General features: G+C 41.3%; 1 protein-coding gene across 8 annotated transcripts in view; it reads left to right on the top strand.

The window, feature by feature from the left end:
* The window catches only part of Cep128 (centrosomal protein 128), a 385,966-nt gene that overhangs the window by 1,350 nt on the left and 362,315 nt on the right, over window positions 1–22,301 (top strand). For 7 of the 8 annotated variants that reach the window (XR_001780497.2, XM_030246966.1, XM_030246965.1 and 4 more), the window contains exons 2-5: window positions 1,318–1,458; window positions 12,910–13,044; window positions 16,602–16,763; window positions 18,660–18,746. Coding sequence is in view for 5 of the 8 variants with exons in the window: in XM_030246965.1 (XP_030102825.1) it covers window positions 16,617–16,763; window positions 18,660–18,746 (234 nt within the window). In the remaining 3 variants the exon portion in view is untranslated. The remainder of the gene's footprint in view (window positions 1–1,317; window positions 1,459–12,909; window positions 13,045–16,601; window positions 16,764–18,659; window positions 18,747–22,301) is intronic. The other variant, XM_017315228.2, reaches the window with a different exon arrangement.

The following is a 22,301-nucleotide window of genomic DNA, read 5'->3' as shown; positions in this document are numbered from 1 at the left end:
GCCAGTCGCGTCAGCATGGGGAATCACATGACCCTTTCACAGGGGTCACCTTAGACCATTGCAAAGCACAGGTATTGAAATTATAATTCATGACTGGAGCAAAACCACAGGTATGAAGTAGCAACACAGATAATTTTATGGTTGGAGGACCAACCCATGACATGAGGAACTGTATTGAAGGGTCGTGGCATTAGGAAGGCTGAGAACCACTAACGTAGAGAAATTTCATCGTGCCTAGGGCTCGTCATGTGATGAAGGCTGCTTTGTTAGATAAGTGTGTAGTAAGCCTTTGCTTAACTGGCCTCTTGAACATCTCCTAGTCTCACATCTCTTTTCTTTTCCCAGAATACCCTTCTTGGAATGCTTATTGAAGTATACAGATATCGGCTTTGTTAGATGATTTTTCTAAGGGTCCTTACAGTTTTAGAAGTAGCCATAAAGTGTTGAGAATCCTTTCTACCCTTTGCACTTTCCTACAACCAAATACACAATGCATTTGTTTATTTATTTGTTTGATCACTGTGAGAACTGATCCACCATACATATATAATATTGCCTTTAAAGAGGTGGAGGCTAGCCTAGACTTACAAATGAGCCTGCATGTTAATCTTACTACTAAAGTTAGTCTCCCACCTGATAGATATACTCAGAGTGAGTACTTTCTCTAGACTTGGGGTACAACTCACCCTCTAGCGTGACCTAGCAAGTCTAGTGATGGTGAGTTATGGATAGAAGATACCGGGTGCTAGGGATTTGCAGGCTGGGCATCTGGTACCACATGGGCTTCTGGACGGCATAGGAGTGTATTTTCACTCCTCCCGGTATTCTCTGATCTGTGCATAGGAAAGTGTCTTAGCCAGGGTTTCTATTTCTGGACAAAACATCTCGACCAAGAAGCAAGTTGGGGAGGAAAGGGTTTGATCAGCTTACATTTCCAGATTGCTGTTCATCACCAAGGAAGTCAGGACTGGAACTCAAGCAGGTCAGAAAGCAGGAGCTGATGCAGAGAGGCCATGGAGGGATGTTCCTTACTGGCTTGCTTCCCCTGGCTTCCTCAGCCTGCTCTCTTATAGAACCCAAGACTACCAGCCCAGAGATGGCACCGCCCACAAGGGGACCTCCCCACTTGATCACTAATTGAGAAAATGCCGTGCAGCTGGATCTCATGGAGGCGTTTCCCCAACTGAAGCTCCTTTCTCTGTGATAACTCCAGCTGTGTCAAGTTGACACAAAACTAGCCAGTACAGAAAGATAAAATCATTTTCATTAAAAATTCAAGTTATAGTTCTGTCTGCTCCCTGTCTCGTTGGTTTGTAGGTGTTTTGGAGGGAGTGTAGAGGCAACCCAAAAGATCATCTACTCGACTAGACCTCTTGCCCTGAACCTCATGAAGAAATGATAGGAGGCAGGTACCCTGAGCTCAAAGGACGGCAGCGCAGAGTTCTGGGAGTGCACTTTGTAAGTATGCTTTTTTCCCAAGTGTAGCATCTGAGGAAATGGTCTACATTTACTGTATATTCAAAGTGGGAAGGGCCATGCCAAAAGTAGGAATTGGGGTGGGGCAAGAAGCCCCCTTTTGATATTCATATAAAATTAAAACAGGGTAGCTGTGCATGGTACAGCAAAAAGAAATCAGATGAACAAATGAGTGGACACACACCTTCACCTTTACCAAAACCAGCAGTGTAGCTGCTTTTATTAAACAGGTGTTTGGAAACCTGCTCTCTCCCAAAGAGGGCTGGGGTCCCTTTCCCAGGCAATACGTTCAACTCCTTTTCACACTTATAAGCATTTGTCAGAAATGTGTTCAAGGTGCAAATAGGCTCCTTGCTTGGAAATTCCTGAGCCAAAAGAGTGAGTTTTGTTTCCAGATTTTCCAACCACAGATTCCCAGTCCTGCCTCTTGGCTATTTATAATTGTTCTCTAGTGGATTTGACTGACACTCAACATTTCCGGATTGATCTTTTTAAATGTTTAAATGATCTGACTTTTTCTTTTCTTTTTTAAACACAATAAATGGTCTATTGAGGTAAATAGTTGTAATTTGTGATTTCCATAATTTGATAATGTTCAACACAAACTGTCACTGGTTATCAAAGATTTAGTGTTAAAGCTTAATTTTTGTAATAGATTCAAGATTCTGGACTTTGGAAAGAATGCCTTCTGTTGTATTTTGCTGGTGAGAGGCGCTGATGCAGGCGTTCTGGGGCCCTGCACTCAGTTCCTACCAAGACTTCTCATATGGAAAATTCTTAGAATTCAGGAATTTTTGAGTTAGCAAGATGTAAGTCTAGTTGGTTAATGCACTCTAGGAATTCTTACCTACACAAATTGACACATTTGGAACTCGTATAAAGATGCTTCAGGATAGATTCACTATTAGACCTTTCATCATGTTAGGGGGCTCATTAGACTGTCTTGAATATAGTCATGCTCTTTAAAGTCTGTTTTCCTATGTAACTCTGTATTGTTAAATGGTCATACAAATACTGGAGGCAAGGTTTGGAATACAGCCCAGGCTGATCTGGAACTCAGAACCCCTGCTTCAGCCTCCCCAGTGCTAGGATTCAAGGTGTGCTCCACTTACCTGGGCCACTGCCTTATCTGTTTGAACTCTTACCTTTGTGGCTTAGTGATTAGATATAGTTAATGTATCCCTCAACCAGGGGATTTGTTTCTTATAATTCTTAAATGAAATTCGTATACATGTATCTTATACATAAGTTGTACACACAAACACCCATACCCCCTCCCACACCCTCCCCGCACATGCACATACTTTTGTTTTCTTGAGACACTGATCATAGAAGCAGAGTTTCTGAGTCAAAGTGTGTGTATTTACTTGTTTTGCCAAGTCATTCTCTAGAAAAGTTGCCCTCATGTTTATAGACAGTATGCTTTTACTTACTTAACCATTGCGGGCAGGTGCAGGGGTGTGTGCTACAGGCATGTAGAAGGCAGAGGACAACTTTTGGCAGTTGGCTCTCTTCTTCCATCATGGGCTCCCAGGACTGAACTCAAGACAAGTGCTTTTATCTGCTGAGCCACCTTGCTAGCTTTTGTAACTACTACTTGTACACCATAGAGTGTCCTTGTTAACCTTGAGGGTGAGAGCTTTGCTCATCTGTCCCAAACAGAAGAACAAGGACACCATTTTATTGTTTTAATTTTCAGTTCTTCAGAGAGATGAAGTATATTTATGCATTTGGCAGGGACACTTCTATTCTGTGAACTGCCTGTCTGTGTTCCTGTTGTGCCTTTTACTACTGGAGTGTTATTATTTTTGTGTGCTTTTTGAAGAGCTAATTACTCCCCCTGGCTCCTCTATAATGCACACATTCTGAGTTTTTCCTTTGCTTCCGGTGTCTTGTTCTGCTATTTAGAAATGACCTGAAGAGACTTAGCAAGCCTTTCTCAGCTACTCATCTTCCTATGATTAATATAATAGCCCTTAACATAAATCTGCATACTGCTAAATGACTGGAGGATTGGAGAAGCCACCATTCGTGGTTACGTGACGGACATTTCCAATCTCTGTGTGCACAGGGTTTGTCGTGAAACAGGTGCTCCTGAGTGAATGAGTGAGCGCTTGTGAATGAGCAAGTTCACACATGAATGGGTGTGCGAATTAAAAGCCGAGCTGGAGCTAGACTCTTTCCAATGAAGAGCGACGTTGAGGAAGAAGTGTGCTATGGTTGTTATTTTAAAAGATGGATAGTCAGTTTTACAGATTGAGGTAAAAGGAAAAGCTTCATGGTGGGCAGGTGAAGGTTTTTAAATGTCAAAAATGGATTTGTTCGTAAGCAATAATTGGTATGTTGAAACTCACCGGATGAAGAGCTCTGGTGAAGAAGAGATGATATAATTTGGAGTTTAAATAGTACAGGCAATTGTACTAAGTGCACTTACTCTATGTAACCAAGTAGCTGCAAGTGACCATTGTAAGTTCAAATGACTTCACAAATAATTGAGTAAACTCTGGTTTGGCCCAGTCACTAGGCAGTTTTAGTATATGCTACATAAATTTGAAATGCTGCCTTGTTTATTAATACTAATAGACATTAGTATTAATAGTATTCATAGTAATAGTACATGGCTCAATCAATATTGATTTAAGACTTCAAATAATTAATTTAGACCCTTTGTTAATGAAATTTCTCCATTTAGTAATTGCTTAACTAGTTCTTGCTATTTGTACAGCTCTGTACTTTGAACTTTGTTTCTAGATTAATTGAGACAGGATAATTAAAAAAAATCTAGTTGCAAATTAATTTGCTAGTGGTCCAGCACACGCCAGATACTGTGCTGACTGCTGGGCTCCAACCATGTCTGATCCACTTTGAGTTTCTTTAAGGGCATATTTGAAACTGAGTGATTTATAAAAGAAATAGGTTTGTGTGGTTTACAATCCTAGTTGTCACAGAGTCCTACCAGCATAGTCCTGTGTTCTGCTACACATCCTTGAACCATTAATGTGTTACATCATAGTAGGGAAGAATAGATGAGTGGGTCAGGGAAGGTCATGTTGTGAGAGAGCGAGTGGGAGAGCCACTGATAAAGGCACACTGGCTTTATAAGAATCTATGTTTCAGATGTGTAGTCCAGTTGCCCAAGACCTAACCTATTCATAAGAGCTGGAGATTAGCCCCTCTTTGAGGTGCTCTTAGTGTCCTTCCTCTAATTCACGGCACTGGTTCTCAACCTTTGGGTCACGACCCCTTGTGGGGGGGGTCACATATCCGATTCATAACAGTAGTAAAATTACAGTTATACAGTAGCAATGAAATAATATTATGGTTAGGGTCCCCACGACATGAGGAACTGTATTAAAGGGTTGCAGCCCTAGGAAGGTTGAGATCCACTGATGTAGAGGTTCCACTGCCTCTAGATTGTCAATCTTAGAGAGCAAGTTTCCAGCAAGTAAATGTTTGTGGGGATAAGGCCCGTATAACTGTAGCAAATCATGAATCAGTCTTTGTTGAGACTTCTAGGGTTCACAGATGGATAGGAAATGGCCAGACAGAACTGCATAGGCTGGGTTGCCGCAGTATCTACCATGGGAGTACAGCAGAGTGCACTGGGGCCAGACGTGGGCTTGGGCGGAGAAGGGAGGATTTCTCACAGACCTTTCTCCGATTTGAATCTTGACTGGGAAGTAGGAGACAAGGATGGATCATTAGGAATGTGGCCCTTAGAAAGGTTCAGAGGGTGAAAAGAATTTTACAAGGTAGTAAGACTGGATAGACCCCATGGTGAGTGGAGTGTGACATAGTTGGAAAAGAGTTCCGTGGTACAAACAGTCACGACTTTATGGGAATGTTCAACACCTGTCTTGCTTGAGATGAGCAGCACTGAGATGTCAGAGCTGTGAGAAGGAAAGACTGCCTTTGCCTGGAGATGGAAGACTTCACGCGGCCGTATTTTGCACTGCTTGAAGCGATAAGCAGATTGAAATAAGGAGGAGTGGACAGGAGTTGGCTTCATGGCATAGTGAAGGCTGTGAGAAGGGTGGCTAGCTGGGGTCTTGAATTCCTGATTCACAGACCTCAACCCAGTCATGGGAAGTATGAGATTTAGACTCCAGTTTTGTTATTGGACTTTTTAAAAAACAAAGTAAATGTGGTTAGTACTTTCCTCAAACCACCATCTTTTTTAGCAGCATAAGAAAGGTTGCAATTGTATCATCTTTATAGGATTGGCATAGAATTCCTGAGACAGAGCTAACGAGAATCCTCTCAGAGTTCTAAGGCCAGGTATAAAGTAAAGGTAGACGGCACTGGGAGATGTCTCCTTTCTTAGTTGTCTCCTTCGCTAGGAAACCAAGTGCTCGCTTTCCTCTTGAGATTAGGAAGAGGAAAGGTATGCCTTTGATGCAGAAAATAGCTTGTTGTTTTGTTTTCATATTTATTTATTTTTTACAAAGCCCTGAAATTATTATACTTTTGTGATTGTTTCCCATCTCAAAACATGTTAAACTGTCACGTCCTACACTATCTGCTTAAGTGTGTGTGTCTGTGCCTGCTTGTATTCTGACTTGAATGTGTTCTTTCCCTTCCACCACTGGAAAGGATGTCACATAGATCTAGAATCTGAGTCTGTCCTGTTTTCTCGAGGGAAGTTGGATTGAGAGGAAAGTTCAACAAATAATTCTTTTCAGAACCAAAGCAAGTCAGTTGTTATGTTAGTAAAATACTGTTTCATGACAGTTAGCCTTCTCTGTATAGCAAACAAAACCTTGGAGACATACAACAATAAACGTTCAGTCCTCCCCAGTAGGTTAGCCAAGCTATCTACTTAGCGTGGCTACACTTGTTCTGTTGTCTTGAGGGCAGCTGACTGATCTGCTGCTCTAGGCTGGAGGACCCAGGACACCTCTGTGTCCTTTGTCAGGAAAGTAAGGTGGAAAAGACAGGAGAGGTGAGAGCCAGGCTCAGGGGCAATCCCATCTCTCTAGGCTGCTACAGTTAACCTGTAAGCAAGGCAGGTAGCTGAGCTCATAATTAACTATTTAGGGCAGGAGGAAAATACATCGAGGTGAGGATTTGGGTGAAATTTAATGTATTTACACCCCAATTTAGTTTCTTCATATTAGTGCAAAGCTTTTCTATGTAGCTTGCTTAAAGTCAAGTCGCAAATATTTTTTCCCAGTTTTAAAGTCTGCAGGCATGGCTAATTTAGATGTTTGCCAGAGGGTCAGTTTTACTGCTCTGTCTACCACAGACATGGAGACTTCTTCTACCATGCCTTTCTTCTGCTCTCTGTGGGAGACTATCTCCCAGGTGTCCCCGCTGATTCATTCTCTACAATGGGGCTTGCGAGCTTTGTCTTATTTTAATCCTTAGTAGGATTGCAGATTCACATAAGTGGAGTCAGTTTAATGCCACACTGTGTGAGGCAGCTATCCGGGAGACTGGAGTGAAGAGGCAGGTGCGAGGCTGCCTGAGGTGCACGGTGTACACTCCTGCTCCTGTGGAAAATCAGTCACATGGACAGAGTCTTTGATTTCTTTTTTTTTTCCCCCAGAAAGCTGGAAATTGGACTTTTCAGGTGAAGTTTCTTGTTTTCAGATTCATGTTTTAAAATAACCCAGTTAATCTCAAATAGACAGTAAGTGCCCTTAACTATTGACTCATTTCTTCAGCCTTAATATTTGTATTCTTTAAAAAAAAATCCGTCTGTAGGATATGAAGCCACAGCATGTAAGTCAGATAATAGCAGAGCTGCCCTGGTGCAAGGATGGGAGCTCTGTGGGTTTGGACCCCCTCGACTTTCTCTGAGACAGTTTTTGACAACAACCCATTTCCTCTACCAGCTCGGTCAGGCTCCTGCTTACTCGAGATGTTGAGTGCCGAATTCTGTCTGACCCCTGGGTTTTTGTCTTGCTGCTTACCTATCTTACATAACATTCTCTCCAGCCTTTCTCACTACTTACTTTCATCTCTTGTCAGTCCTGGGGACGGAGCTAGGTCTTCGTACCCACCAGGAAGTGCTCTTACTACCAAGCCACATCCCCAGCCCTCAGTGTTTGAGACAGGCTTGCTAAGTTGCTCAGACAGGCCTCGAACTTTTTGAGCCTTCTGTCATTGGCTCCTGAATGCTGTGATGACGAGTGTAGGCTGCCATCCTTGGGTTATCTTTGCCCTGCAAAGAATGATTCAGTAGAGGATGAATGACCGACAGCTTCTGGAGTTCCTTTCCGTCCTACATGTATGGGACTGGCTAATGGACTGAGTGCTGGCTTTGAGCTTGGATAAATTTACTGGAGGAGTCTGAAGTGAGAAGTTACAGAAGGGCACTGATGTAAGGAAAAAGGAACAACTGTTTGTACATGACAACCTTCGCCAACTTGGTGACTTTTTCACCTGAAGGGTGAACTGCACTGCCAAGCTCTACGGCTGTTGAGACGGGGAGAAATACATTCTGAAAATTGAATTTGGTTGATGATTAAGTTTAGAACACATTTCCCTTCTCAATATCAATGTCATTACCTTGAACATCTTTTTAAGGACAGTTGCCCTGGGTAGGGACAGCTGAGGCACATGGAGGCTATAGAAGCAATCACCCACTTACCATGCACTAGTCAGTCTTTGTGAAATATCACCCTTGATGCTGGGTGCTTATCTTTTATGGAACAGCTTGCAAATCCTAATTGTTTTAAACAGACTCTGAGGAGAAGAGATTTGAGAATCAATAAATCATGGCTCTCATACATACAAATGTGCCTCATTACAATGAAGACAATCTGATGGCTCCTTAGGTCAAATAACAAAAGGGGTGGAGTTGAGTTTCTAAAGGCTCACTCCAGTCCTCTTATTTATTACAGGGCTTGAGAGCAGTTTTCTCTCTCTAGTCTCAGTGTCCGGGGCTACATATGGCCATTTGTTTAGATGGGATGAATGGATGAGGGTTCATTGCTCGCCCTGGTGGTTGTATGTCTTCTTTATAAGGTTCATTAAGGCAAAAGCAACGATATATATATTTAAGTATCAATGCATTAGGAGAAGCTAAGTAAACTATTCCTAGAACTGTGCCATCTACTATTCAAACATAGCTTTTGGTATGATTTTATAGACCTTTACCCAAGGTCACTGGAGTCCTCTCTTGAGCCTTGGACATGTTCTGGTCTGAAAAGCAAATGTATTTTCTTTCAGTGAGTTTTGCTGCACAGGGAGGTGTTGGTAACTTGTGTTCTTTCTGCAGCTGAAGGACATGCTTTCTCACCCTCAGTTTCCTTAGGTTGTGCAGATTTGATGGCTCATGCTTCTCCGCTGCTGTGTGTCTCAGTGACATTTATGATGGTTTTTCTTTTTCTTTTTTTTTTTTTCCATTTTTTATTAGGTATTTAGCTCATTTACATTTCCAATGCTATACCAAAAGTCCCCCTTACCCACCCACCCCCACTCCCCTACCCACCCACTCCCCCACTTTGGCCCTGGCGTTCCCCTGTACCGGGGCACACAAAGTCTGCGTGTCCAATGGGCCTCTCTTTCCAGTGATGGCCGACTAGGCCATATGATGGTTTTTCATTCAGTTGAATTGTTCTTCCTTTGTATTTTTACAACAATGACGAAAACTTTCCCTGGACCAACATAGATGGTTTTCTACTTGTCTTAATATTTGTTTGTTTCTTCCATTTTCATTTTTATTTTCTATTTTTTACTTATTCTCCTCTCATACAATACATCCTCACCACACTTTCCCCTCCCTCCACTCTTCCTATTTCCCTTCCCACCTCCCCTCTCCCCAGATCTACTCTTCCTCCGCTTCACTTCAGAAAAGAACAGGCCTCCCAGGGATATCAAGCAAACATGGGAACATGGTATAACAAGTAAGATGAGGCACAGATATCTGGGCTGGTAAGGCAACCGAACAGGAGGAAAAGGGTCCCGAGAGCGGGCAAAGAGTCAGAGACAGCCCCACTCGTGCTGTTGGGAGTTCTACAAGAACACCAAGCTACACAACTAAGATAGATGCAGTGGACCTAGGGCAGACCCCCGCAGGCTCCATGGTTGCTGCTTCAGTCTCTGTGAGCCCCTTTGAGCCCTGCTTAGTTGATCCTGTGGGCTGTGTTCTTACAGTGTCCTCGACCTCTCTGGCTTCTACAATCCTTCCTCCCTCTATTCCCTTGGGTTTCCCAAGCTTTGGCTATGGGCTGTGGGTCTTTGTATCTGTTCCCATCAGTTGCTGGATGATTGGCTGATGACACCTTGGCTAGGCACCAATCTATGAGAATATCATTAGGAATTATTTCATTAACTTTTATTTATTTTTTATTTTTTTGCCAGTTGTGTTTGGGTCTCCAGGCTTTTGGCAGTGTTGGGGAATCTCTCGTGGAGTGGGTCTCAAGTTAGACCAGTCATTGGTTGGTGACTCCCACAAATTCTGTGCCACCATTACTCCAGCACATCTTGTGGAACATCTTGTAGGACATCTTATAGGAAATCTTGTAGGACAAATTGTGGGTGGGAAGCCTTGCCTGATTACAGAATATGGCGGGTTCAGGCTCTCTCTCTCTCTCTCTCTCTCTCTCTCTCTCTCTCTCTCTCTACTAGGAGTCCTCACTAGGATCACTCTCATAGATTCCAGGGAGTTCCCACTGCATGGGTTTCCACATCATTCCCCAAGCACCCCTCAATTCTAGTTGTCTCTTCTCACACTCTCTTCAGCTCCATCCTTCTACCCTCCACTTGATCCCTCCTGTTCCAATCCCCATTAGCCTCCTCTCTACCCACAAGATGTATTCTATATTCCCTTCCTTGAAGGATCCATGTGTCCCCGCTTGAGCCTTCCTTGTTACTTAGCCTCTCTTTGTCTGTGGATTGTAGTATGATTACCTATATAGCTAATATCTACTTATAAGTGAGTACACAACATGTTTGTTTTTCTGTGTCTGGGTTACCTCACTCAGGATTTTTTTTCTCGTTCCATTCTTTTACCTGCCAAAATCATGTTGTTGTTGTTGTTGTTGTTTTAAAGAGCTGAGTAATACTCTACTCCACTGTATAAATGTACCACATTTTGGTTATCCATCCTTCAGTTGAGGGATACCTAGCTTTTAATGCTTCTTTAAAAAGCCTCAGATTTCAGTGTTGATTACTTGTCACTCAAGGAACCATTCTTGATTTGTTCTCCAAAGCAGCATTTCATCACAAGCACTACACAATGTCTGTGCATATTCATGCTTTCAAATGGTCCTTTGACGTGTGTTCATCCTGGCATTTGGGTTGTCTCTTTTAGTAAGCCAGCCTTGAAAAGAACTGTCCTTCAGCATACCTACAAAGAGAATATGCAGCACAAGAAAGTGTCTTTTGGTTCATAACTCATGGTAAATGGTTCTGTGGCTGAAGTGAAATATGGAGACAGCTCCCCTGAGCTGGTTTCTTCAGCCTATTGCCAGGTGAGAAGGATGGAAGTGGTCTAGCCTAGGCAAGTGTCAGGAAGTCATCAGGCAGGGAAAGGAAACAGGTCCACCATGGAAAAGAGAGTTCTTGGAAGGAAAGGTGTTGAACTCGTTTGTAGGTTGTCAGCTTGTCATTCTGCTGTGCTTGAAGGTGATCTTTGTTTCTTTTTAAGTGTATATTTATATTTCCTTCTGATTATATATTGATATACATCCATTATTGAAAATTCATAAGGGATAAGAGTATAAAAGCTTAGAAGAATACAAATTGGTAATATACTTTGGAGGGTAAATATACTTTGGGGGAGTAATTTATTTCCTATTACTCCTCCCATTTCCTGAGCCTCTAAACTTACATGCTGGTAATTTATGCATATACCCAGAAAGCATAACACTTATTACAAAACTGGAAGTCATACTTTAGCCTTGCTTTGGCATTAACTGTTCTTTGGATCAGGATTTTCGGTGGCTATTTAGTGTCCCCTTGTAGGGTTCCATTGTATAGTAATGGCTGTCCCACTGGATGGCCTGGGTTTTAGCCATTCTTTCTTATTCTGAATTCATCGAGTTTCTATTTTCTCTCTAGTACAACTTCACAGCAAATTTCCTTATATACAAATTTTCAGTTTGTTTTGTTAGGGATGATTTTTCAATGTGTAATTACAAGGTCAAAGGGACAAACAGTTCTTGGCAGGTAGTTGTGTGCTAATAGCCAAACCGTTGTTATCAATTTGCCCATTTCCGTGAGAAGAGCTCCAGGGTGCTGTTTCTCCTGAAGCCCAGCTCTCTGCAGACATTAATATGTAGTGGGAACAATAGGTCAGGAAGACATCCTCATTGCTTACTTTACATTTCTTAGACTATGTTGTTGTCTTTCTTTGATGTGCATATTTATTTTCTTTTGTTACCACTCAGTGTGTTTGTCAACATAAAATGACTGATTATTACATATTAGCTAATTTCACTGGGGAGAAAGTTTTCTGGAGTCTATTTTCTCTAGTGTCAGTGTTCTTAGGGTATAACGCACTTAAAAACTAAATTTGAACTGTAGTGTAAAATAATATATTGTTATTAATAAATAAAGAGCATGTAGTTGTGCTTTTCTTTTGGGGGCTCATAACTGTTTTCAAGGCCTCCATATATCTCCCCTATCTTTAGACAAGTGTTATTAAAATAAACTTACATCATTTCTCTCCATTCCCCATACTCTTTTCCCCCTTTCTACTTCCAGCTCCCCCCATGTCCTGCTCACCTTACTCCCATTTGCTTTCAAATTCATGCTGTCTTCTTTTTTGCTATTGCTATGCACACACACACACACACACACACACACACACACACACGCATGCACACACACACACACACACACACACACACCCAACAACCTGCTGAGTCCAGTGTTGCGTGCATGTATATGATTTCATGGCTGAGCACTTGGTATTGCATAACGCATTAGGAGGCCTCTCCCTGAGGAGGACTACTTTTCCCAGCCTCAGCATCCCTTAGATGCTTGTAGTGTTTTGTCTCAGTTGGGGCCCATGAGATTTCCTCTGTGCACATTAGCATCTCTGCTATCTACCCTTACTTTTGACATTATGTGCACACTTCTTGCCAACTTCAGGCACCAGGGTTTCTTTTTTTTATTTCCTTTCCTATCAATTCCATGTCAAGAGAATGTTTTTTGGACCATGATAGATTAATGACTATTGTAGGCATGTATCATTGGCCCAATGGCTGCTTTCTGTGTTGTGGCACTTAGGCCTCCATTTAAGTTTGCTATGAGAATCATTCTTAACTTTTTAATTGTTAGTAATAGTTGAAGGAAGTGCCAAGGTTTTGTTAGCAATGAAAGTAATCTATTTATATAATTATATTCATTCTTTAGTCTACTCTTTGTGAAATTTAGGTAATAAAAATCACTTAGATTAGGTTGCCAAATGTTCATGTCTTAAAAAAACCCATGCAATTTCTTAGATGCTTATCTCTGTAAATGTTGACACCTCCGCAGGAGTTCCACCAGATGCAGGAGTCTGAGCAATTCTCATTGCTCAGAGTGATTGAAATTAATAACAGAAGTCTTAGAGCGCACCTGTGAAGCTCATGCTGACAAGTATCTCACTGAAAGTATGTAATCCTAGCTGGGGTAAGTAATAGGACTTCTCCCGTGTGTGTTATGCCATGGTAAGAGATGATTTCATGTTGCTCTTAGTTTTATTTAGTTCTACTCTGATTTTCTGTTATATAGTTAACTTTACATATGCTGCTTGGTTGCTTATTCACATAATTTAGTCATAATGCACATTGTATAAACAATTTTGAGAAATCTCTGCCAGTATTAAAAGTATACATGCATGGTGTGGGGTGTTCCACATGAAATCATGTCTGTCTTCCTTGGAGAGGTGGGGCAGAAGTAATAACTGAGTAGGGATGAGTCAAGAGAATCCTGGGATGTTATTTATAATATAATATTTTCAGTGTTTTATTTTAAGAATTACAAGTACATTACAGTGATATTTATCGTAGCAATGACTTCTAAGTAGTGTGCATATCCAGTTTTACTATATCATTCTCTATACTAATTATTTTAATAATTTTCTCAAATAGTGAAAAATAACCATAACAGTTTGGGCTGGAGGTACTCTTAGTCACAGTGAAGTTCAAAATTGTCTATTTATTTGAAGAGTCTGATGTGCAGTGTATTCAAGGAAATTAAATGTAGGTGGTGATTAACATTGTAGGTACTCTTACCAGAATCCAGTTGTCCTAACGACTGTTACATTGTTTCCTGTTCCCATCAACCACAGTGCTAGTAAGCACACTTCCCCTTTCATAGTCACCTTAGTTTATCTCATGTGACTGATGGTACAACTTTGATAAAAGATCCCAGGCATAAGTATTCTTTTCCTTATTTATCAATGACAGGACAAATTAGTAAACAAAACCCCTTACTTGGAGGCCGATGGTTTGATTTGTTTCCAGGATTCTTCATGAAATGTAGGATCGAGGACAGGTAGTTTTCTCCTGTGTCTATTTGAGGTTTCATGCTACTATTTTACATTTCTGCTTTTCCTTGGTATTTGCTTCCTGACAAATGATGAGGAAGTGGAGAGACTGTAGCCTTGTATATAGAAGAGTGTGTTGTGTTACTTTGTTTGGCAGTTCTTGCTAATCATTGCGATTGCTCAGGTGTGACAGACAGTGGACGTAGCAGAACACTGAAGATGGAGAAGGTTGGGGAACCAGGGTCTGCTGCTGGTAATCACGTATAGAGCTAGACCCATTCCTTCACTTCAGTATTCCCTGAAAATTAGGGAATAGTTGAGATCATGCTGTTGCTTATTATTGTTGTTATTATTATTAACTCATTATTACTATCTATTACTGTTTTGTTGGTGCTGGCTCTACTGCAAAGCTAGATCCCAAGGCCCAGCAGTCCTCATAAAGTTGTGAGAATCAGATTGGGTTGTCCGTGTAAACACCACATGAGTGCCTCATATGGTAGCTGGCTTTTGGACAGTACAGATTCTTTCTGCTGGAAAATGATGGAAAGTGCTCGAAAGAGAGAACAAGGGCACGCTGGAGAGATTCATGAGCGATAGGCGCACACGTGGATTTCTGAGTTTGGAAGGCAAAGATCTTGCATTACTTCTGGTTCTTGTTGTTGCGACAGAGACCCAACAGAGGCGACTTAAGGGAGGAAGATTATTTTGGTTTTGGCTCACAATTTCACAGACTTGAGTCTGTGCTTGCTGGTCCAGAGCATGGTGGTGATGGGTGCGTGGGTTGACAGTCTCCTTTATTTCTTGGTAGACAGGCAGCAGAGAAAAGCAATAAGGTCGCCTGGTTCCTCCAGCTATGTCCTACCTCTTACTCTTTACCACATCCTATTAAGAAATTAAGCCATTAATTTTAGGTCAGAAGCCTTCATAATCATATTGTTTCTGGAAATATCACACACACACCTAGAGACAATGTAATACTCTAGGTATTTATTAATCTAATCAAAATTGCACTTAGAATTAACTAGCATGGATATTGTATACATTTCTTTTTTGGCAGGGGTAGGTGTTGGGCACTTAAACAGTTGTGACCTGGCAAAGGCAGAGCCCAACGGTTGCTTCAGCATTAGTTTCTTGTTCATGGTTTCTGATGCGGGAGGAATCCCATCATGGGTCCCTTTGTGCCTATACCCGTAGGCAAAGACCTGAGAAGGAGGGAGCTGAGGACATGGGTACGTGAGACGCATGGCATTTGCAAGGCGCTCAGCAGCTCTTGGTCTCGGTTTGTGTGAAGTGTTTGGAAATTCATGGATTCTTTTTCTGAAGTGGTGAAGATAGACTGTAATTTAATTCTCAAAAAAAAAAAAGATCTAAATTCACAGCAAGAGTCCATTATCTCCTCTAGAGACGTGATCATGTATGCACTTCCAGCTGCAATAAGAATAAAGGCCCGAAAGACCAGAATGTTCTGTCATGGGAGAAAAAATTCATCACACTGTACAGTATAAGCCAGTAAAAGATGTCCATGTAGATTTTAGGAATTCTATAACAGTTTATTTTAAAGACTGAGTTAGGCCGCCATTAAAGAGAAGGTGAAATTATTGGATTAATTCTCAATCAGCTTTTGCTTTGATCAACGGTTTTCTCTGGTGCTGTTTTGTTCTCGATGTAGTTGTTTCCCCCAACTTCTATTAATAATTTTTCCAAAATGAGATTATCTTGTACAAATAATTTTTCAGATGAATCAAATAGACAGTTGAGGTAATGGTGGGAGAAAAGCTTGCTTAGAGAATTGCTCGTTGCTGGATGTATATTCTGGTAGGGAGGCCTTCTATTTTGGTGGATGTGTTGAGGCCAGCATCTTCTTATAAATGAATTATTGTAAAATTTGTTCCTGCATCACAGTACTTGCTTAATTCTGCCATTATAAATTGGGATGTAGGAGAGTTTTCATTCTGCCACACATTGGGATTTTATTATGGTTCCTGCAGGCTATCTGTCATAATTTTATGTTTAGAGGTATATTCTTATAGCTCTGAATAGACATTGGACTGATATTAAGGACTGGAGTCTTTTTTATGTATGTTTGGTGTATACATACACGCTCACATGTGTGTGAGTTCATGTGAGCATGTATGTGCCCCTCTGTGTCTGTACACAGAGCTCAGAGGTTGATGTCCCATGGTCCCATGCCTTTCTTCTTTGTTCTCCAGCCTTATGTAATGAAGCATAGTGTCTTTAACCAGAGCTTGCTGACTTGGCTAGGTTAGCTAGCTTGCTCTAGGGATCCTCTCTTACACCATACCCAGCATTTACATCAATGCTGGAAGTCAACACTAAGTAACCCCTAGGCTCCCAAAGTGTAGGTCTTCAGAGAATATTTTTGTTTTGTCACAGTTCAAATGGTTGACAGTGTTGTGACACATTGTATATGAGAGTACTTTTAATCTTGACAGCAGATCACAAATCTTAGGACACAATACCTGGGGTTGATAACCCATGGTGACCATCTGGGAGCAGTTTTTTCAAAGCAGAGCAAGCCAGGGAAGCAGAATTACCTGGGAAGTGATCTTCTGTGTTTTCTTGTGTGTGTGTTTGCTGAAAGACTATTGTAACAGATACTTAAAAATACAAGAAGGTCAGTAGTGAGTTCCCTACTTCTGTGTTTTTTACTTGAGACTGACTTGGATTTATTTTGAAGGATTTGTATACATCAATGGCAGAGTCATCCAGTGATTCAGACCACGTCCGCTATCGTGACGGATTGAGTCGATGGGCAACCAGGTCATTTCAAAGGGGAGTTGGAAGTCATTCTACAGTAGATGTCACCGCAAAGGTCAACACCATAACCAATACTTTACAGGTTAGTTTGACAGTAGTTGCGTTTGATAGATTTTTAATAGTCTGAGCCGAGTAATGGTTGCAGTCAGTATATTTTTTTTTTAGTACTGTAATAAATGACCCTCAGGCTAAAGCCTTAAAACAACCAAGTCTATTATATCACAGCTCCATAGGTCAGAAGAAAGAAAATTCTGTTCTTTTGCCTTTTGTAGCTGCTCATGTACCTTGCCTTGGGCTCCTATTCCTTCATCTTCAAAGCCAGCCATCATGGTGGTTGAGTCTCTTTGGCTGCTTATATCCTCCTTTCTGCTTTTCTTTTCCTTTCCTTTTCCCTTCTCCTTTTTTTGTTGCTGATTGTTTTTCTGGTTCTCTGGGGACCTCCTCAGGCTCTATCTGTGAGCCACATTGCCAGCCACCCTTTCTCTTTTAAGGACACTTGGGGTTTCATCTTTTCCTCTCCGTAATCCAGGAGAAAGTCCACTGTAGGTGTTAAGTCACATGTATAGAATCCCCTTTGACATATAAGTTAGTCAAAGGTACAGTTCCAGAGACTGTTGGTCTCTAGTGAGCATTATCTCTGGTGATGATACCTGAAGGAGCTGATAGGTTGTTGAGGATAGGTTGTGATAGGATAAAACCACTTATTAACATATTTGCAAGTAAAATATTGTGAGCGTGAAGCACAGGGCAGCACTCCTGTTTAGCTTCCTGTGTGCTCATGCCTGTTAGAGAGCTTTGGGGGAAGCAGGTTATCAGTGGATGTCTAATACGTGTAGAGATGCCATTTGGTTTCTAAGATCATTTCTGTCTGCAGTGGGAAGTTTGAGTGGGGGCAGCCTGATCTTTTCCATAGAGAGCTTGGGAAGCGCATTGGATAGGTAGCGTGGTCTCATGGGGAAACAAACCCAGAAACAGAATTACTGCCATCTGATGAGTCCCTTGCTTTTGCCTCAACTCGTCGTGTAAGCAAGGAATTTGGCTTTGGATTGCTTTGGGTTAGTATGCTAGATGGGAAGAGAGTAGCTGTTAGAGAAATAATAATTTTACATAACACCAACAAACACCTATTTTCTGTAAACGTATTTAAGTTTGCACAATAATGGAACTTTAGAGTTTGAATCCTTCTACTTTCTTGCCAAGAAACACCTTAGCAATTAGGCATATTCAAAAGAAACTACTCTATTAATCTCTTATGTAAAACCAATCTTCTTGATGTTCAAGATGACCAAGTTTCTACCATATTTAGGTAGAAACTTTGTATTTTGATTAGAAATAAATTTATTGTCCATTAAAAGATTAAAGGGTACATTTTCTCTTCTCTTAATCAAGTTCTATAGTGAGGAAGTCACTGGAGTACAAGAAACCTAACAATTCACTTTCTTTACATACTTGAGGACATTTGCTCTTTCAGGATTTCTTTCTGCTCTTACTCTCTTCGCTCGCTCGCTCGCTCCCTCCCTCCTTCCCTCCCTCCCTTTTCCTATACTATTTTCTTATATGTATACTACTATGTTCTCACTGCATAGCCCATCCTGGCCTCCACCTTGCTGTGCACATTCCCCATTCTGCTAACTCTTAATGTTCAAGATGGCTTTGTTGTAAGAAAGTGTGAATTACGCGTACACAGCTTTCTGAAGAGGACTCTTCTGAATTTGTGGTTTTGTTGTCAACTTAATTATGGCACTTTGGATAAGGACTTGTAAATTACATGCTTTAGATTTTACATAAATAAATTGCAGGAGGATCTGGGCTTCTCTTGAAGTGTTGTAGAGATTTGGTGTGTAGGAACTTTGTTGATAATCTGAGTTACCTGGCAGAAATTGTACCTTTTACAAAGTTGACTTCGTTCTTTGAGAATACTAAAATTGACTGGAAAAATAGTGTTTGGGATGACTGATGGAGTGTTTTCTTTCCCAAGGACACCACTCGGAATCTGCGACATGTGGATCAGATGCTTGGGCGCTATCGCGAATACAGCACTGGACAGGCGGGCGCTGTTGGGCAGGTGGGAAGGGCTCAGCTGTTTGCCTTGTCTGGTCGCCACATGCAGATGTGTATTTAGGGGAGTAGGCGTATAGGATAAGTAGGTAACAAGATGAAAGTGCGTACTTAGGGGACTGGGAGTATAAGATTAATAGATATCCATGTTAATAAGAATACATTTTAAACTGCCTTACTGGGGCTGGAGATATGGCTCAGTGGTTAAGAGCACTGCCTGCTCTTCTAAAGAAGTTAAGTTGAATCCCAGTGGGAAATCTGAAATCTGAGTTCTTTTACTAAGTTTAAACTGAAAACTGTAAGGTAGTTTGAAGAATTTATTTATTTTATTTTATGTGCGTTGACATGTGGGTATCAGATCCCTTGGAACTGGGGTTACAGACAGTTGTGAGCTGTCATGTAGGTGCTGCGAACTGAACGTAGGACCCTTGGAAGTGCATCGGGTGCTCTTAACTACAGAGCCATCTCTCCAATCCTATGCTCGCTATTTTTAAAAAGTAAAGCTTTCAAGTTGTACTCCACAGAGGTAACACTTTTCATAATCACTTGTATGCCATTCCAAATACTTTGCATACTTTGATGCACATATGGCCAATGATTTAAAAAGTGGAACAGCATAACATCTGCATGTTTTCTGTTCTTTTGCTCTTCACACAACTTTGTGTAGGTAGACGACTCTGACTGCTTGGTTCAGTTGTTAGCCTGATACAACCTAGGAGGAGAATCTCAATGTGGGGCTGACTAGATCACGTTGGACTATAGGCACACCTGGGAGGGATTGTCTTAATTGATGAAGAAAGATCCAGCCTACTGCGGGCAGCACCACTTCATGGACTTGGTTTCCTGGACTGTATAAGATAGGGAAAAGCCCCTGAGTGCAAGCAAGCAAATGAATTTGCACCCAGTTATTTCTCTGCTCTTGACAGTAGTTGTCATGTGACTGGCTGCTTCGAACTCCTGCTGCCTTAACTTCCATGTAATAATGGCCCATTACTGTTTCTCAACCTGTGGGTCATAACTTCCTTGGATGTTGAATGCCCCCTTTGATAGGGGTCACATAAGACCATCAGAAAATACAGATATTTACATAATAATTCATACAGGAGCAAAAATATAGTTATAAATTAGCAACAAAAATCATTTTGTGGTTGGGGGCTACCACAAAATGAGGAATTGTATTAAAGAGTTACAGTATTAGGAAGGTTGAGAGCCATCCACCTATATTGTTTAGCTAAAATAAACCCTTTTTGACTATCTCACTCTATCTCTATTTATATCTCTATCTATCTATCTATCTATCTATCTATTATCTGTCTCTCTATATATTTGGGTCAGGGTGTTTTATCATAGCTTATAGTATTCTATTGTTTGGATGTTTTCCCTTTAATATGAATAGTGTAATAGTGACTGTTAATTGTATTTCTCTCTCTCTCTCTGGATGTATTTGTATAATTGTAAGAATTATGAAAGTAAATGTAATGGGTTAAAGAGTTTGCTTTCTTTTATTTCTCTTTTCCACTCTATTTTTTTTAATTATTGGATATTTTATTTATTTACATTTCAAATGTTATCCCCTTTCCCAGTTTCCCCTCTGGAAATCCCCATCCCATCTTCCCTCTCCCTGCTTCTATGAGGGTGCTCCCTCACCCACTCACCTACTCCCGCCTCCCTGCCCTGGCATTCCCCTACACTGGGGCATTGAGTTTTCCCAGGACCAAGGGCCTCTCCTCCCACTGATGTTTGACTAGGCTGTCCACTGCAACATATGAGGCTGGGTCCTGCCATGTGTAATCCTTGGTTGGTGGTTTAGTCACTGGGAGCTCTGGGGGTACTGGTTAGTTCATATTGTTGTTCCTCCTATGGGGCTACAAACCCCTTCAGCTCTTTCAGTCCTTTCTCTCTAACTCCTCCATTGGGGACCCAGTGCTCAGTCCAGTGGTTGGCTGTGAGCTTCCGCCTCTGTATTTTTCAGGTTTTAATAGAGCCTCTCAGGAGACAGCTATAACAGGTTCCTGTCAGCAAGCACTTCTTGGCATCCACAATAGTGTCTGGGTTTGGTGACTGAATATGGGATGGATCCCCAGGTGGGGCAGTCTCTGGATGGTCTTTCCTTCAGTCTCTGCTCCATACTTTATCTCCTTATTTCCTCCCTTGAGTTTTTTGTTCTCCATCTAAGAAAGACTGAAACCCACTTTGGTCTTCCTTCTTCGTGAGTTTCATGTGGTTTGTGAATTGTATCTTGGGTATCCTAAGTTTCTGGGCTAGTATCCACTTATCAGTGAGTGTATATCATGTGTGCTCTTTTGTGATTGGGTTACCTCACTCAGAATGATATTTTCTAATTCCATCCATTTGCCTAAGAATTTCATAAATTTATTGTTTTTAATAGCTGAGTAGTACTCCATTGTGTAAATGTACCACATTTTCTGTATCCATTCCTCTGTTGAGGGACATCTGGGTTCTTTCCAGCTTCTGGCTATTTTAAATAAGGCTGCTATGAACATAGTGGAACATGTGTTCTTGTTATATGTTGTAGCATCTTTTGAGGGTATATGCCCTGGGGTGGTATAGCTGTGTCCTCAGGTAGAACTATGTCCAATTTTCTGAGGAACCGCCAGACTGATTTCCAGAGTGGTTGTACCAGCTTGCAATCCCACCAACAATGGAGATGTGTTCCTCTTTCTCTACATCTTCGCCAGCATCTGCCGTCACCTGAGTTTTTCATCTTAGCCATTCTGACTGGTGTGAGGTGTAATCTCAGGGTTGTTTTGATTTGCATTTCTCTGATGACTAAGGTTGTTGAACATTTCTTTAGGTGCTTCTCAGCCATTTGATATTCTTCAGTTGAGAATTCTTTGTTTAGAGTTGTACCCTATTTTTAATAGGGTTATTTGGTTCTCTGGAGTCCAACTTCTTGAATTCTTTGTATATATTGGATGTTAGCCCTCTATGGGATGTTAGGGTTGGTAAAGATCTTTTCCCAATCTGTTGGTTGCCATTTTGTTGTATTGACACTGTCCTTTGCCTTACAGAAGTTTTGCAATTTTATGAGGTCCCATTTGTCTATTTTTGATCTTAGAGCATAAGTCATTTGTGTTCTGTTTAGGAAAATTTCCCCTGTATCCATGTGCTCAAGGCTCTTCCCCACTTTCTCTTCTGTTAGTTTCATTGAATCTGGTTTTATGTGGTGGTCCTTGATCCACTTGGACTTGAGCTTTGTACAGGAGATAAAAATGCCCAAAAGTCCTGATTATCCAAGAGTCAATTCATAGACCACATGAAGCCCTAGAAGAAGAAGGAAGACCAAAATGTGGATGTTTCCATGCTTCTTAGAAGGTTGAACAAAATACTCACAAGAGGAAATATGGAGACAAAATGTGGAGCAGAAACTGAAGGAAAGGCCACCCAGAGACTGTCCCACCTGGGGTTCCATCCTATATACAGTCACCAAAGCTGGACACTATTGTGGATGCCAGGAAGTGGTTGCTGATGGAAGCCTGATATGACTGTCTCCTGAGAGGCTCTGCCAGAGCCTGACAAATATAGAGGTGGTTGATTGCAA

This window comes from Mus musculus, chromosome 12 (assembly GCF_000001635.26).
Source record: "Mus musculus strain C57BL/6J chromosome 12, GRCm38.p6 C57BL/6J".
NCBI lineage: Eukaryota > Metazoa > Chordata > Mammalia > Rodentia > Muridae > Mus > Mus musculus.
The sequence above is the reverse complement of the archived record's forward strand: the minus strand, read 5'-3'. Positions and strand labels throughout refer to the sequence as shown.